Source organism: Oncorhynchus nerka, linkage group LG15 (genome assembly GCF_034236695.1).
Source record: "Oncorhynchus nerka isolate Pitt River linkage group LG15, Oner_Uvic_2.0, whole genome shotgun sequence".
NCBI classification, from domain to species: Eukaryota; Metazoa; Chordata; class Actinopteri; order Salmoniformes; family Salmonidae; genus Oncorhynchus; species Oncorhynchus nerka.
Window position 1 is genome coordinate 38,726,967 of NC_088410.1, and position 17,554 is coordinate 38,744,520.

The 17,554-nt window shown below is 44.4% G+C and overlaps 1 protein-coding gene across 1 annotated transcript in view; it reads right to left on the reverse strand.

Annotated features, from left to right (window-relative positions):
* Positions 1–860: 860 nt before the first annotated feature.
* The window catches only part of LOC115103855 (E3 ubiquitin-protein ligase pellino homolog 1), a 56,915-nt gene continuing 40,221 nt past the window's right edge, over positions 861–17,554 (reverse strand). Inside the window, exons 3-7 of the mRNA XM_029624854.2 lie at positions 7,746–7,875; positions 7,384–7,485; positions 4,414–4,629; positions 3,995–4,183; positions 861–2,749 (exon numbers count right to left, since the gene is read on the reverse strand). Coding sequence (XP_029480714.1) covers positions 2,162–2,749; positions 3,995–4,183; positions 4,414–4,629; positions 7,384–7,485; positions 7,746–7,875 — 1,225 coding nt within the window. The 3' untranslated portion in view covers positions 861–2,161. The remainder of the gene's footprint in view (positions 2,750–3,994; positions 4,184–4,413; positions 4,630–7,383; positions 7,486–7,745; positions 7,876–17,554) is intronic.

Consider the following 17,554-nt stretch of genomic DNA (forward strand, 5'->3'; position numbering starts at 1 on the left):
TTCATCACAGCATACCACCTACTTCACTGCAGGATGGTCAACTTTGATTGGCGTGGGGGCCACAAAAAGACGGGAATCATCATGAGGGGCTGCAGTGGGTCTGCGTACCCACATCCATACTCCCCCCTCCCCACCTTCTGAGCAAAACATTTCAGTGCCCCCCCTCATATGGGAGTGAAGAGATAGCAAAAATGTCATAAGTTAATTTCCTGCAATTTTACACATTTTGCCATAGGGCGGAGAGAACATATAGCAATTTTATAACTCATTTCATGCAATTTTACTCATTTTGCCATGGGGTGGAGAGAAAAATGTGCAGTTTTACATCTTATTTCTTGCAATTCTGCACATTTTGCCATAGGATGAATGCAAATGTTTTCAGTTTTTAATATGATAACTGATGATCAATGGGCCCCACCCCGAATTATAGCTGGCCACTAGACTAACTTACCAATCGAAAACCTTTTAGCTGACATGGGCTAATTGAGTGACTGCTGATGCACAAACACATTTCGAAATAGCACCTTGTGTATTCTATTATTCCAACTCTCAACAGTAGGTTGAGAACCCGAATGAATTCCTAAAAAAAATACAAATGTAGTTGCCCATCCCCTACCTACTGCTTACAACTGACAATTTTCACATTCTCAGTGGAAAAAGTTAATTTCATGTGAACTAGCTAGTATAGCTAGTCAATCCAAATGAATACTGTGTATAATAGGGTGAATGTTATTGCATATCTTGTTTATTTTAGCTAAATACACCAAATATCCAGTATACATGAGTTCTGTCCAGTGTCTATTGATGCTCTTGGATTCCAACAGTGGATTGGAAAAAAAGAGAGCACTCACACAAATGTGAACAATTTCAAAGCTTTTAACTTTTATTGTTTCCAGTTGGTAAAAAAAAAATGGTTGTCTGCAACAGCAACCCTCTTTGCAGAAATAATACTCAACATCCTGTATGAAGGCATCAGGCAATCAAGAGGATATAAAGCAGAACAAATTGGTAAAACTTGAATGTAAGTTGGTTGAATGAAAGAAAATAAGCTCTCACACATTACTAAAATTGGGAGTACAAATCACTGTGTAAATTAAGATCAGAAGACGAAACACGGGTACATTAACATACACACAAACATAATATTATATACACACTGAATGCAGGTACACATGGAAGATGAGAGGGTAAAATGTTCATACCATCTGAAAAGTCAATGTGTTTAGGGCCACACTTCAATTGAACAAAAATGGATCACTTGCTTGCTTGAACACATTCTGGACACAGATAAGTGTCAATGTCGACAAGTTTCCACTAGTCAATTTATAGATCTGTTTCTCCAGTCCTTGTACAGAAGGGTACACAGAGAGAAAAGTGATATTGTTTTTTATTATGTACTTCTTCCACTTCTTATACCACCTTATACCTGTTGATGTGGTGATTGATAACATACAGATAGGGTACATGTTGGGATTCATGGTAAAAAAGGTATAAGGTCATAAGCACTTTTTTTTTTTACACAATCGCCAAATATGAATTTGACTAGGCCTAGTTTAACAACATGGGTCTTCATGTCTAAGAAAAAGGAGGTCACTTCCAAAACAGTAGCTAGCATTACAAAGTATGCTTGTTTCTGCTACAATTGCCTTTCAGATAGAAAAAGAAATGGCTATAAACATCAAGCCACACCACACATCCTCACAATGGATTTTGCATCAGAACATTACAAATCTGCACCTGTGGAAGAGTTTGCTGTGTTAGCATATACTGTAGCGCTTTTTCAATGTTAACATGAAAATATAATTATAGTATCGAAAACAGCACTGCTAGAAAAAAGGTCACTTGAAATGAGAGAAGCAAAAAAAGTATTCCGTAGCTCTCCAAAATATTTAAGTTAAGAAATGTTTAATAGTCCTTTAGCTGTTTTTCCACCATTCACTTGGTTATCGCATGGCCATGGGTCATGTTCATTAGAGCACCAAACAGAAAGAACCTGTCTGAAACAGTGAGGGACTACCTGGATTTGTCCAATAAGAAACTCAAATGTTAATTTTCTGTTGCAAAATGTTTTAAGATGTTTTCGGTTGTGTGCCCTAATGATCACAACCCTGGTAGTTGTGAAGCGTTAGTTGGGGTTTGGGAGGACACCACTGTCCATTATCTAGTCCAGGGGCCCTTGGAAGATGAGTCTGAGGTAGCCGCTCTCGCCGGCCAGTTGATGCACGCAGAATGGACAAGCGGCGTGGAAGGTGTGCGTGCCGTGTGGCAGCGGGATCTGGCTCCAGAACGCCGCCGTCTTCTCCGAGCACACATGACCGCACGGACTAAAGGCGTGTGTGGGCGGTGCTGCATCCAGGTAAAACCCCGCCTCACACCCCAGCCATAATGGTACATACGGCCCTCTGGTTCGGCACATGGGGCACTCCCTCTCCCGGCCCACCTCCACCACCTCATCCTCGGGCTCCCGTCCTTGGCCTCCCCAGGCGTGGTAGCCGTGCACATGGCCGCATCGGAGGTAGGCCCACGGCTGCTTCTCATCCAGGATCTCCTTGCGGCGGAGGCTGGGGAAGGCCAGGGTGTTGAAACCCACGGGGCACTGGGGCCGCCCGGCATTCAGCTCCTGCCGCAGGGCCTCCAGGTGCTTCACGGTGGGCGTGCGCGAGAGGCCCTCGGCCGTGCGCCACAGGAGGGTGGCGCCGCACAGGTCGATCAGCGAGCCGTCCACCAGTTCCTGGCTCTCGCTCTCCACCTGCAAGACACACAGATATATTAGCAAACAGATGGCAAGATATTAACAAACACAATACAAACACATGCTCCACATGGTGTTGCTCTGCAGTCTGCCTTGATTAAATGTGTCAATGGTCCTGTAGACGGCAACCTGCGATGCCACATTTTATAGCTGTGGGGTGAAGGGGGGATCTTGGGTTCTCCATTAAGGACTTAATGAAGTGCTTTTCATTTTATTTTACTGGGGAGAGATACTATAAATATATCTCAGTATTATATTGAGCATTGTCCTGTATTATTGGCCTTCGTTATGTACCTCAATAATAGATCAAAGAGGTCTTGCTTTTGTTTCAGACAAGCTGCAGACCTGCTGTGACTAAACCCATTGAACCAGCATCCCTTCCTCTCTTTCTCCCTTATCAGCTCTCTGCATTTCCTCCCCCCTTCCCTGGCCGTTCTCATGCCTCAGTTTTAAAGTCTAAAGGCCAAACCACATCATAATCATAATAACAGCATGTCTCAGACTCTCAGTCATTCCTCCCAAAATGAAGGCGAGGTTAGGAGTGTGAGATTCCTATGAGAATTCCTCTGATTTACTGAAATCTTCCAAACTGACTGTGTGGTCTCTGGGAGAAGGGGATGGAACTTAAAAGTATAGAGTCAGGGTTTTCCAGGGGAGGTTATTATCGGTGACATAACAGACCTATCACACAATAAATCAGATGCTGATTTCTGTGTATGAGAAACAGAGACCTCAAACAGCTAAAGCCCATTCCAACCAGACTGTTCTGTACAACTGAGATAACTCGTGAATTTGTTTAGATGTCCCATCTGCTCATATCAGAGCTGTGGTAAAATGGCTTAATGAAGTTACCCAACAATAACATTTTGGAGGACGGTAGAATCTAGGTTCTGAAAAATTGTTCAAGAGTCAATTGTTCCAAGTTAGAGTGAGAACTGGGGATATTAGCTGGCAGCTTCCATTCAATTAGTGCAGTATTAATGCTTCAGAAACATCTACTTAAAACAATGTCCCTGGAAAACAATGGCAAGGCATGGCTTACAGGGAGTAGACTCACTCAATGAGGCTGCACAGGAGTGTATGTGTGTGTGTGTGTGTGTGTTTGAACATGTTATGTTCTTGCAAGTACTCACATCTACACATGTTAGGGCTTGTTACTTCATGTGTGCGCACACATCTGTGTGTGTACGTGTGTGCTTGTGTGCATGCTTGTGTCTATGTATGTATCTACTAGCTACCCACCATCTTGCCCCGTTGCTGGGCGGAGCGGGTCTCTCTGAGGGTGAAGACTTTGCCACAGACAGATATCTCTCTCCACACGCCCGGCTTGGAGTCCTGCGTGAAGCCGTGGCGAGGGTGCATCACCAGCACGCCATTAGTGGTCAGCCCGTCCATCTGTCCGTCCTGTGTCCTCCACTTGGCTGCCTTCTCCTGGGGGAAAGGGATAGAAAGTAGAAAAGGAGAGTTTCAGAGATATGTGTGCAATACTTTTTAGTTCTAATAGTTCATAGTTATTTCAAGGTTGTATTATGGCTTATAAACGTCATTGCATCATGAATAATAATTGCAAATGCTTAAAGAGATACAGTATGTCACATTAGTAGTATTTCTATCCTAATTATATGGCAGCTATTTTGTTTTCATCACAATCACCAACTCACCCCCAGGAATATGTTCTTGGAGGAGTCAAAGCCGGCGGCATAGATGCGAGCGGTGTACGGTGGGCTCCGCTGGCAGATGATGCGGCAGGCGAAGCGCGAGATGGTGCTCTGGATAGACTGGGTCTGGGTCTGGCCCTCCCCCCCGTGGCTCTGCTGGCTGCCAGGCACCGTGTCTGTCACCACAAAGTCTATGGGGCTCTCTGTGGAACGCCCAATCTGGGATGGAAGGGAAAAGAGGTATATGAGTTATCAGAGTGTATATTCCATTTAGCTTTAGTAATGTTCTTGCAAAAAAAAAGCTTTTAGAGAGGCAAATATTCAGTGGGGCAAAAAAGTATTTAGTCAGCCACCAATTGTGCAAGTTCTCCCACTTAAAAAGATGAGAGAGGCCTGTAATTTTCATCATAGGTACACTATGACAGACAAAATGAGAGAAAAAATCCAGAAAATCATATTGTAGGATGGTTAATGAATTTATTTGCAAATTATGGTGGAAAATAGGCATTTGGTCACCTACAAACAAGCAAGATTTCTGGCTCTCACAGACCTGTAACTTCTTCTTTAAGAGGCTCCTCTGTTCTCCACTCGTTAGCTGTATTAATGGCACCTGTTTGAACTTGTTATCAGTATAAAAGACACCTGTCCACAACCTCAAACAGTCACACTCCAAACTCCACTATGGCCAAGACCAAAGAGCTGTCAAAGGACACCAGGCTGGGAAGACTGAATCTGCAATAGGTAAGCAGCTTGGTTTGAAGAAATCAACTGTGGGAGCAATTATTAGGAAATGGAAGACATACAAGACCACTGATAATCTCCCTCGATCTGGGGCTCCACGCAAGATCTCACCCCGTGGGGTCAAAATGATCACAAGAACGGTGAGCAAAAATCCCAGAACCACACGGGGGGACCTAGTGAATGACGTGCAGAGAGCTGGGACCAAGTAACAAAGCCTACCATCAGCAAGGGCATTGAAGATGAAACGTGGCTGGGTCTTTCAGCATGGCAATGATCCCAAACACACCGCCCGGGCAACGAAGGAGTGACTTCGTAAGAAGCATTTCAAGGTCCTGGAGTGGCCTAGCCAGTCTCCAGATCTCAACCCCATAGAAAATATTTGGAGGGAGTTGAAAGTCCGTGTTGCCCAGCAACAGCCCCAAAACATCACTGCTCTAGAGGAGATCTGCATGGAGGAATGGGCCAAAATACCAGCAACAGTGTGTGAAAACCTTGTGAAGACTTACAGAAAAACATTTGACCTCTGTCATTGCCAACAAAGGGTATATAACAGTATTGAGATAAACTTTTGTTATTGACCAAATACTTATTTTCCACCATAATTTGCAAATAAATTCATAAAAAATCCTACAATGTGATTTTCTGGATTTTTTTCTCTCATTTTGTCTGTCATAGTTGAAGTGTACCTATGATAAAAATTACAGGCCTCTCTCATCTTTTTAAGTGGGAGAACTTGCACAATTGGTGGCTGACTAAATACTTTTTTTGCCCCACTGTAGTAACTAAACTGATTCAGTTCTTTATTTAGATTAGTTTAAGGAATCCCAGATTTGTGTCTCAGTACTCAAATGGCTTCCTTTCCTTGCCTCCTTTTTATTTGGTCTCTCAACCATTAGTGCTTTTACTAAGAGGCAACAGCCTGTTAGCCAAGCCTTCTATCGTTTTCATGCCATTCATTAGTTAGAGTTGGCTAAAGCACATGTAGATCAGATCAGGACCTGGACTATGAGATTGAGAGAAAAGACAGGTGGCAGATTAATGTAAGAAAGAAAGGGAAACATTTTCAGATTTATGTTAGCTGAGGCTGTCATCGATGTCATGCAGAATTAATGGAGTAACAGCAGGCTGGCCACCGTCAGACTGTTCACGCCTGTAAATCACTATGAGTGGAGACAGTCGGGATAAGGGTCTCTGTGTGTGTGTGTGTTTAGACTTTCTATGCATGAAAGACACAGCTTCTTATTGTCATCACTATGATATTTGTTCCTTGGGTGTGTGAACGGAACAATTATTCTCTACTTAGGGAAACTCATGCAGGAGACAACAGAGACATAAAAGAGAGAGTTAAAGATATGTAAAAGAGAGAGAGAGAGAGAGCATGTGTGTGAGAGAGAGTGTGTGTGATGGATAGAGAAGGAGAGAGGGGGGAGAAAGAGAGAGTAAGAGAGAGAGAGAGAGAAAGAGAGAACATTGAAGAGTGATGTAAGAGAAAAGAGAGAGAGTGAGAGAGGGAAGAGAGGGTGATGTGGTCTTATCAGAAAGGAATGGCAGGGTGCACCCGAGCCCCATGAGGTCTCACTGCTTAACTGCCTGCTGAATCAGCTTCGAGAAGCCACAATGTCATTCGTCAAATCGGTACCATCTATACAGGATGTACAGCAGTGGCAGTCGGTGACATTCAAGATGAGGGAGGATGATTAAAAAAATTATGAGCATGGCCTTATTTCTATTACAGCATATTGGATGACTGTCATTCATATTACATTCACCCAGTTCAATGTAACATCGATAGGTTTCGGCTACTATGTGATACACAAATTTTCCCTATTCAACCTAGCCTATGAACGCTAGCCTTTTAGAAGTTTTCATGTCTACAGGTGTGACTGTTACTGTGACTGTGTGATAGTCATTTAGACAGGTTACCTTGGCGTTCTTGGGCACAGAGACTATGGTGGTCTGCTTGAAACATGTAGGTGTTACAGACAGGGTCAGGGAGAGGTTGAAAATGTCAGTGAAGACACTTGCCAGCTGGTCAGCGCATGCTCTGCGTATGCTTCCTGGTAATCCGTCTGGCTCTGCGGCCTTGGGAATGTTAACCTGTTCAAAGGTCTTACTCACATCGGCTACGGCGAGCGTGATCACACAGTCGACCATGTGAGTTGGCAAGACAGCACAACAGATCTGGGACCAGGCGTGACTTGAGCAGTGAGGACACGCTGGGGAGACACTCACCTGGAACATGTCTGTATTGCTGTCATGAGTGTACTCCACCACCACCGTCTGGGCCCGGGACAGAGTGTAGGAGATACTGTGCTGGTCCTTGTTGCTGATGGCCTGCAGGAGGGAAAAGTTTGATGTTAGGAGTAGCAGAATGATGTCATTACCAATTACATTTACTTCAGGCGCCCCTGTTCTGAGTGGAGATATAATGCCTATTATAGAGAGAAGATTGTGTATTAGTGCAACAAGAGACAATGCCGTCACTATCGTCTTGTTTATATCAAGTATACATTACATTATTTAAGAGAGTTTCTACGATTAGAGAAATAAGTCTTAAATTCAATCATACAGTATGACTGTTTCCTAGCTCCTACCTTGGCTGCCTGAGGTGTACACGCCACGTGTACTGTGCTGGGTTTCACCCCGCTGGCCTTGGGTCTCCGGCACAGTGCAAAGCGGCTTTTGCGCCTCCCCCTGTCTCCGTTGGGTAGGGAGCCATTGTACCTGTGTAGACAAGAACACACCCCATATAAATTTACCATTTTAGGTGCTTCAACAAATTACTGAGTAAAAGGGTTGAATACGTATGTAATATATATATATGTTTTATACATTATGTATAAATTCGAGCACACAGCTATGAAATCTCCATAGAAAAACATGGGCAGTGGAATGGCCTTACTGAAGAGCTCAGTGACTTTCAACGTGGCACCGTCATAGGATGCCCCCTTTCCAACAAGTCAGTTCATAAAATTTCTGCCCCACTGGAGAAGCGCCGGTCAACTGTGAGTGCTGTTATTGGGAAGTGGAAACGTCTAGGAGCTCAACCGCAAAGTGGTAGGCCACACAAGCTCACAGAATGGGACCGCCGAATGCTGAAGCACGTAGCGTGTAAAAATCGTCTGTCCTCGGTTGCAACATTCACTACAGTTCCAAACTACCTCTGGAAGCAACGTCAGCACAATAACTCTTTGTTGGGAGCTTCATGACATGACATGGGCTTGCTCCTACCTATCTCTCCGATCTGGTCCTGCCGTACATACCTACATGTACGCTACGGTCACAAGATGCAGCCCTCCTTATTGTCCCTAGAATTTCTAAGCAAACAGCTGGAGGCAGGGCATTCTCCTATAGAGCTCAATTTTTATGGAATGGTCTGCCTATCGATGTGAGAGACGCAGACTCGGTCTCAACCTTTAAGTCTTTATTGAAGACTCATCTCTTCAGTAGGTCCTATGATAAGTGTCAAATCAAAATCAAATTAAATCAAATTTATTTGTCACATACACATGGTTAGCAGATGTTAATGCGAGTGTAGCGAAATGCTTGTGCTTCTAGTTCCGACAATGCAGTAATAACCAACAAGTAATCTAACTAACAATTCCAAAACTACTGTCTTATGCACAGTGTAAGGGGATAAGAATATGTACATAAAGATATATGAATGAGTGATGGTACAGAGCAGCATAGGCAAGATACAGTAGATGGTATCGAGTACAGTATATACATATGAGATGAGTATGTAAACAAAGTGGTATAGTTTAAAGTGGCTAGTGATACATGTATTACATAAAGATGCAGTAGATGATATAGAGTACAGTATATACGTATACATATAAGATGAATAATGTAGGGTATGTAAACATTATATTAGGTAGCATTGTTTAAAGTGGCTAGTGATATATTTGACATCATTTCCCATCAATTCCCATTATTAAAGTGGCTGGAGTTGAGTCAGTCTGTTGGCAGCGGCCACTCAGTGTTAGTGGTTGCTGTTTAACAGTCTGATGGCCTTGAGATAGAAGCTGTTTTTCAGTCTCTCGGTCCCTGCTTTGATGCACCTGTACTGACCTCGCCTTCTGGATGATAGCGGGGTGAACAGGCAGTGGCTCGGGTGGTTGTTGTCCTTGATGATCTTTATGGCCTTCCTGTAACATCGGGTGGTGTAGGTGTCCTGGAGGGCAGGTAGTTTGCCCCCGGTGATGCGTTGTGCAGACCTCACTACCCTCTGGAGAGCCTTACGGTTGTGGGCGGAGCAGTTTCCGTACCAGGCGGTGATACAGCCCGCCAGGATGCTCTCGATTGTGCATCTGTAGAAGTTTGTGAGTGCTTTTGGTGACAAGCCAAATTTCTTCAGCCTCCTGAGGTTGAAGAGGCGCTGCTGCGCCTTCTTCACGATGCTGTCTGTGTGAGTGGACCAATTCAGTTTGTCTGTGATGTGTATGCCGAGGAACTTAAAACTTACTACCCTCTCCACTACTGTTCTATCGATGTGGATAGGGGGGTGTTCCCTCTGCTGTTTCCTGAAGTCCACAATCATCTCCTTAGTTTTGTTGACGTTGAGTGTGAGGTTATTTTCCTGACACCACACTCCGAGGGCCCTCACCTCCTCCCTGTAGGCCGTCTCGTCGTTGTTGGTAATCAAGCCTACCACTGTTGTGTCGTCCGCAAACTTGATGATTGAGTTGGAGGCGTGCGTGGCCACACAGTCGTGGGTGAACAGGGAGTACAGGAGAGGGCTCAGAACGCACCCTTGTGGGGCCCCAGTGTTGAGGATCAGCGGGGTGGAGATGTTGTTGCCTACCCTCACCACCTGGGGGCGGCCCGTCAGGAAGTCCAGTACCCAGTTGCACAGGGCGTGGTCGAGACCCAGGGTCTCGAGCTTGATGACGAGCTTGGAGGGCACTATGGTGTTAAATGCCGAGCTGTAGTCGATGAACAGCATTCTCACATAGGTATTCCTCTTGTCCAGATGGGTTAGGGCAGTGTGCAGTGTGGTTGAGATTGCATCGTCTGTGGACCTATTTGGGCGGTAAGCAAATTGGAGTGGGTCTAGGGTGTCAGGTAGGGTGGAGGTGATATGGTCCTTGACTAGTCTCTCAAAGCACTTCATGATGACGGAAGTGAGTGCTACGGGGCGGTAGTCGTTTAGCTCAGTTACCTTAGCTTTCTTGGGAACAGGAACAATGGTGGCCCTCTTGAAGCATGTGGGAACAGCAGACTGGTATAGGGATTGATTGAATATGTCCGTAAAAACACCAGCCAGCTGGTCTGCGCATGCTCTGAGGGCGCGGCTGGGGATGCCGTCTGGGCCTGCAGCCTTGCGAGGGTTAACACGTTTAAATGTTTTACTCACCTCGGCTGCAGTGAAGGAGAGGCCGCATGTTTTCGTTGCAGGCCGTGTCAGTGGCACTGTATTGTCCTCAAAGCGGGCAAAAAAGTTATTTAGTCTGCCTGGGAGCAAGACATCCTGGTCCGTGACTGGGCTGGTTTTCTTCTTATAGTCCGTAATTGACTGTAGACCCTGCCACATACCTCTTGTGTCTGAGCCGTTGAATTGAGATTCTACTCTGTCTCTATACTGACGCTTTACTTGTTTGATAGCCTTGCGGAGGGAATAACTGCACTGTTTGTATTCAGTCATGTTACCAGTCACCTTGCCCTGATTAAAAGCAGTGGTTCGCACTTTCAGTTTCACGCGAATGCTGCCATCAATCCACGGTTTCTGGTTAGGGAATGTTTTAATCGTTGCTATGGGAACGACATCTTCAACGCACGTTCGAATGAACTCGCACACCGAATCAGCGTATTCGTCAATGTTGCTGTCTGACGCAATACGAAACATATCCCAGTCCACGTGATGGAAGCAGTCTTGGAGTGTGGAATCAGCTTGGTCGGACCAGCGTTGGACAGACCTCAGCGTGGGAGCTTCTTGTTTTAGCTTCTGTTTGTAGGCAGGGATCAACAAAATGGAGTCGTGGTCAGCTTTTCCGAAAGGAGGGCGGGGCAGGGCCTTATATGCATCACGGAAGTTAGAGTAACAATGATCCAAGGTTTTTCCCGCCCTGGTTGCGCAGTCGATATGCTGATACAATTTAGGGAGTCTTGTTTTCAGATTAGCTTTGTTAAAATTCCAGTTTGCAAAGAGTCAAATAAAGTTCGTTCAGAGCCATCGATGTGTCTGCTTGGGGGGGAATATATACGGCTGTGATTATAATCGAAGAGAATTCTCTTGGTAGATAATGCGGTCTACATTTGATTGTGAGGAATTCTAAATCAGGTGAACAGAAGGATTTGAGTTCCTGTATGTTTCTGTCATCACACCACGTCTCGTTAGCCATAAGGTATGGAGTGTAGTCTGGCCTAGGGGTGTGAAGGTGAAAGGAAAGGCACTGGAGCGACGAACCGCCCTTGCTGTCTCTGCCTGGCCGGTTCCCCTTTCTCCACAGGGATTTTCTGCCTCTAACCCTATTATGGGGGCTGAGTCACTGGCTTACTGGTGCTCTTCCATGCCGTCCCTAGGAGGGGTGCGTCAATTGAGTGGGTTGAGTCACTGACGTGATCTTCCTGTCTGGGTTGGCGCCCCCCTCGAGTTTGTGCCGTGGGGGAGATCTTCGTGGGCTATACTCGGCCTTGTCTCAGGGTAGTAAGTTGGTGGTTGAAGATATCCCTCTAGTGGTGTGGGGGCTGTGCTTTGGCAAAGTGGGTGGGGTTATATCCTGCCTGGTTGGCCCTGTCCGGGGGTATTGTTGAATGGAGCCACAGTGTCTCGCGACCCATCCTGTCTCAACATCCAGTATTTATGCTGCAATAGTTTGTGTCAGGGGGCTAGGGTCAGTCTGTTATATCTGGAGTATTTCTCCTGTCTTATCTGGTGTCCTGTGTGAATTTAAGTATGCTCTCTCTATCTCTTTCTCTCTTTCTCTCGGAGGACCTGAGCCGTAGGACCATGCCTCAGGACTACCTGGCCTGATGACTCCTTGCTATCCCCAGTCCACCTGGCCGTGCTGCTGCTCCAGTTTCAACTGTTCTGCCTGCGGCTACGGAACCCTGACCTGTTCACCGGACGTGCTACCTTGTCCCGGACCTGCTGTTTTCAACTCTCTTTCTCTGCCGCACCTGCTGTCTCTAACTCTGAATGATCGGCTATGAAAAGCCAATTGACATTTACTCCTGAGGTGCTGACCTCCTGAGGTGCTGACCTACAACCACTGCAAATTATTATTATTTGACCCTGTTGGTCATCTATGAACGTTTGAACATCTTGACCATGTCCTGTTATAATCTCCACCCGGCACAGCCAGAAGAGGACTGGCCACCCCTCAGAGCCTGGTTCCTCTCTAGATTTATTCCTAGGTTCCTGCCTTTCTAGGGAGTTTTTCCTAGCCACCCTGCTTCTACATCTGCATTGCTTGCTGTTTTGGGTATTAGGCTGGGTTTCTGTATCGCACATTGTGACATCGGCTGATGTAGAAAGGGCTTTACAAATACATTTGATTGACTGATTGTTTTCCATGGCCGAACAGCCACACACAAGCCCAAGATCACCATACGCAATGCCAAGCGTCGACTAGAGTGGTGTAAATCTCTCCTCCATTGGACTCTGGAGCAGTGGAAACGCATTCTCTGGAGTGTCTGGCAGTCCGACGGATGAATCTGGGTTTGGCGGATGCCATGATAACGCTACCTGCCCAAATGCATATGCCAACTGTAAAGTTTGGTGGAGGAGGAATAATGTTCTGTGGCTGATTTTCATGGTTTGGTCTAGGCCCCTTAGTTCCAATGAAGGGAAATCTTAACACTACAGCATACAATGACATTCTAGACGATTCTGTGCTTCCAACTTTGTGGCAATAGTTTGGGGAAGGCCCTTTCCTGTTTCACCATGACAATGCCCCCGTGCACAAATTGAGGTCCATACAGAAATGGTTTGACCAGATCGGTGTGGAAGAACTTGACTGACCTCCACAGAGCCGTGACCTCAACCCCATCAAATACCTTTGGGATGAATTGGAATGTTGACTGCGAGCCAGGCCTAATTGCCCAACATCAGTGCCCAACCTCATTAATGCTCTTTTGGCTGAATGCAAGCATATCCCTTCAGCAATGTTCCAACATCTAGTGGAAGGCCTTCCCAGAAGAGTGGATGTTGTTATTGCAGGGGGGACCAACTCCATATTAATGACCATGATTTTGGAATGAGATGTTCGACGAGCAGGTGTCCACATACGTTTGGCCACATAGTGTACATTTTTATTTTAATATGTGAAAATAAGACTATGCAAAATAAGACTATGCTAACTAAGATTCTGAAAACAAATAAAACAAATAGTTTAACCACTGTAAACCCATTTAAAAGGGAAATTAATGAAAACTATAGATGTGCCCTTGAGCAAGGCACCTAACTCTAATTGCTGCTGTATGTCGCTCTGGATAGAAGTGTCTGCTAAATGACTAAAATGTAAATGTAATGAAGTCATTTGATCCACTTCTAAAATAAAGTGACCCCTGAGAGGGGTCAACTGTGTACTGTTATTCCTTGGTGGAATAAGGTCACACTCCAGCGTTGGGTTTGTTGCAGTCAGATCTCCATTAAAACAAAGCCCAATCCTCTTTGGTCCAATCAGAGGAGCTAAGCTATGAGGTTATCTTTTGGTCACTTACCCCTGCCAGCATCTGCTGTGCAAAGATTTAATTGGGAAATGAGGGCTTTCCTGTTGCAGCTACCTACTTTTCCTGGACAAGCTGAAGTATTAAGACTGTAGTATCTAATTTCACGTCTTAACTGGTAGCATTACATCCAGTGCTAACTAACTACTTGGAACTGCAAAAAGAAAGTAGTCTATGACCACCTAATTGTCAGTTGAACATTGTTTCTTTTCAGACCGTTCTACTGCTGAATACAACGTGAACGTGACAGAATACTTTTGAAGTCACAACAACCACCAACAACTCAGCTCACATCCTCCCTCTCCGCGCCACATAGGCTACATTCTCCTTTGTCCCAAAGAAATGGCTTACACTCAGGAAGCCAGCAGCTCTTTGTTTACCCTCACTGTGGCTGAGTTGCAGTGTACATTTAATTGGATTTAGATAGAACCACCCTGCTCCCCCTTTCAAAAAGAAACAAAACTGCCCAGTTCAAATATTGTAAATTAACATGTACCATTGTGTCTGTTGGAAGTTGGAACAATGGGGTTCACATTTAGAGCATAAGTGCTGACTTGCATTTATTTCAAAGAACCTCCATGTAGCACAGTTGTAGCATACCACAGTTGCCAATACACAACTTAACATGTACAGTGCCTTCAGAAAGTATTCACATCCCTTGACTTTTTCCACATTTTGTTGTGTTATTTTTATTACTGGTCTACACACAATGCACCATAATGTCAAAGTCGTATTATGTTTTTAGACATTTTTACAAATTAATAAAAAATGAAAAGTTGAAATGTCTTGTGTCAATAACTACTAACCTTTTTTTCATGGCAAACCTAAATACATAACGAGGTAAAAAAAAAAAAAGAAAAAGGTTAACAAGTCACATAATAAGTTGCATGGACTCACTTTGTGTGCAATTATAGTGTTTAAAATTATTTTTGAATTACCTAATTTCTGTACTCCACACAACACATCTGTAAGGTCCCTCAGTGGAATAGTGAACTTCAAACACATATTCAACGACAAAGACCATGGAGTAGATGGGGGGGGGGGGGGGGTCGAAGCAGACATTGAATATCCCTATGAGCATAATTATAAATGACACTTTGGTTGGTGTATCAATACACCCAGTCACTACGAAGGTAAAGGCGTCCTTCCTAACTCAGTTGCCAGAGAGGAAGGAAACCAGTCGGGGATTTCACCATGAGTCCAATGTTGACTTTAAAATAGCAACAGAGTTTAATTGTTGTGATAGGAGAAAACTGAGGATGGATCAACAACATTGCAGTTACTCCACATACTAAGCTAATTTACAGAGTGAAAAGAAGGAAGCCTGTACAGAATAAAAAATATTCCAAAACATGCATCCTGTTTGCAAAAAAACAGAAATGGCAACACATTACCGCACTATGCCTCTCCCCTATTTGACCTTGATATTTTATGTACTCAAATGTAGGCTGTGTGTGATGTTTAAAATGTAAACGCTGCAAAAAAAGAAACGTCCCTGTTTCAGGACGCTGTCCTTCAAAGATCATTTGTAAAAATCCAAATAACTTCACAGATCTTCATTTTTAAAGGGTTTAAACAATGTTTCCCATGCTTGTTCAATGAACCATAAACAATGAATGAACATGCACCAGTGGAACGGTCGTTAAGACACTAACAGTTTACAGATGGTAGGCAATTAAGGTCACAGTTATTAAAACTTAGGACACTAAAGATTTCTACTGACTCTGAAAAACACCAAAAGAAAGATGCTCAGGGTCCCTGCTCATCAGTGTGACTGTACCTTAGGCATGCTGCAAGGAGGCATGAAGACTGCAGATGTGGCCAGGGCAATAAATGGCAATGTCCGTACTGTGAGACGTCTAAGACAGCGCTACAGGGAGACAGGACGGAAAGCTGATCGTCCTCACAGTGGCAGACCACGTGTAACAACACCTGCACAGGATCGGTACATCTGAACATCACACCTGCGGGACAAGTACAGGATAGCAACAACAACTGCCCGAGTTACACCAGGAAAGCACAATCCCTCCATCAGTGCCCAGACTGTCCGCAATAGGCTGAGAGAGACTGGATTGAGCGATTGTGGTAAGGCAGGTCCTCACCAGACATCACAACGTCGCCTATGAGCACAAACCCACCATCGCTGGACCAGACAGGACTGGCAAAAAGTGCTATTCACTGATGTGTCAAGGTTTTGTCTCACCAGGGGTAATGGTCGGATTAACGTTTATCGTCGAAGGAAAGAGTGTTACACAGAGGCCTGTACTCTGGAGCGGGATCGATTTGGAGGTGGAGTGTCTGTCATTGTCTGGGGCAGTGTGTAACAGCATCATCGGACTGAGCTTGTTGTCATTACAGGCAATCTCAATACTGTGAGTTACAGGGAAGACATCCTCCTCCCTCATGTAGTACCCTTCCTGCAGGCTCATCCTGACATGACCCTCCAGCATGACAATGCCACCAGCCATACTGCTCATTCTGTGCGTTATTTCCTGCAAGACAGGAATGTCAGTGTTCTGCCATGGCCAGCGAAGAACCCGGATCTCGTATCTCAATCCCATTGAGTACGTCTGGGACCTCTTGGATCGGAGGGTGAGGGCTAGGGCCATTGCCCCCAGAAATGTCTGGGAACTTGCAGGCACCTTGGTGGAGGAGTGGGTAACATCTCACAGCAAGAACTGGCAAATCTGTTGCAGTCCATGAGGAGATGCACTGCAGTACTTAATGCAGCTGGTGGCCACACCAGATACTGACTGTTACCCCTTTGTTCAGGGACACATTGTTACATTTCTGTTCGTCACATGTCTGTGGAACTTGTTCAGTTTATGTCTCAGTTGTTGAATCTTGTTATGTTCATACAAATATTTACAGATGTTAAGTTTGCTGAAAATAAACACAGTTGACAGTGAGAGAACGTTTCTCTTTTTGCTCAGTTTATATAGTATCAGTCAAAAGTTCATTAGAGTTAACAGTCAAGAGTTTTTTTGTAAAAACTATGAAATAACACCAAACACCAAAACTATGAAATAACACATATGCAATCATGTGGTAACGAAAAAAGTGTTAAACAAATCAAAATATATTTTATGTTTGAGATTCTTCAAAGTAGCCACCCTTTGCCTTGATGACAGCTTTGCACACTCTTGGTATTATCTCAACCAGTTCCATGAGGTAGTCACCTGGAATGCATTTAAATTAACAGGTGTGCCTTGTTTAAAGTTAATGTGGAATTTCTTTCCTTCTTAATGCGTTTGAGCCAATCAGTTGTGTTGTGACAAAGTATACAAAAGAGAGTACCTATCTGGAAAAAGACCAAGTCCATATTATGGCAAGAACAGCTCAAATAAGCAAAGAGAAACGACAGTCCATCACTACTTTAAGACATGAAGGTCAGTCAATCCGGAAAATGTAAAGTTTCTTCAAGTGCAGTCGCAAAAACCATCAATGATGAAACTGGATCTCATGAAGACCGCCACAGGAAAGGAAGACCCAGAGTTTGCTCTGTTGCAGAGGATAAGTTCATTAGAGTTAACTGCACCTCAGATTGCAGCCCAAATAAATGTATTTTATTTGTATTTTTATTTCACCTTTATTTAACCAGGTAGGCTAGTTGAGAACAAGTTCTCATTTGCAACTGTGACCTGGCCAAGATAAAGCATAGCAGTGTGAACAGACAACAACACAGAGTTACACATGGAGTAAACAATTAACAAGTCAATAACACAGTAGAAAA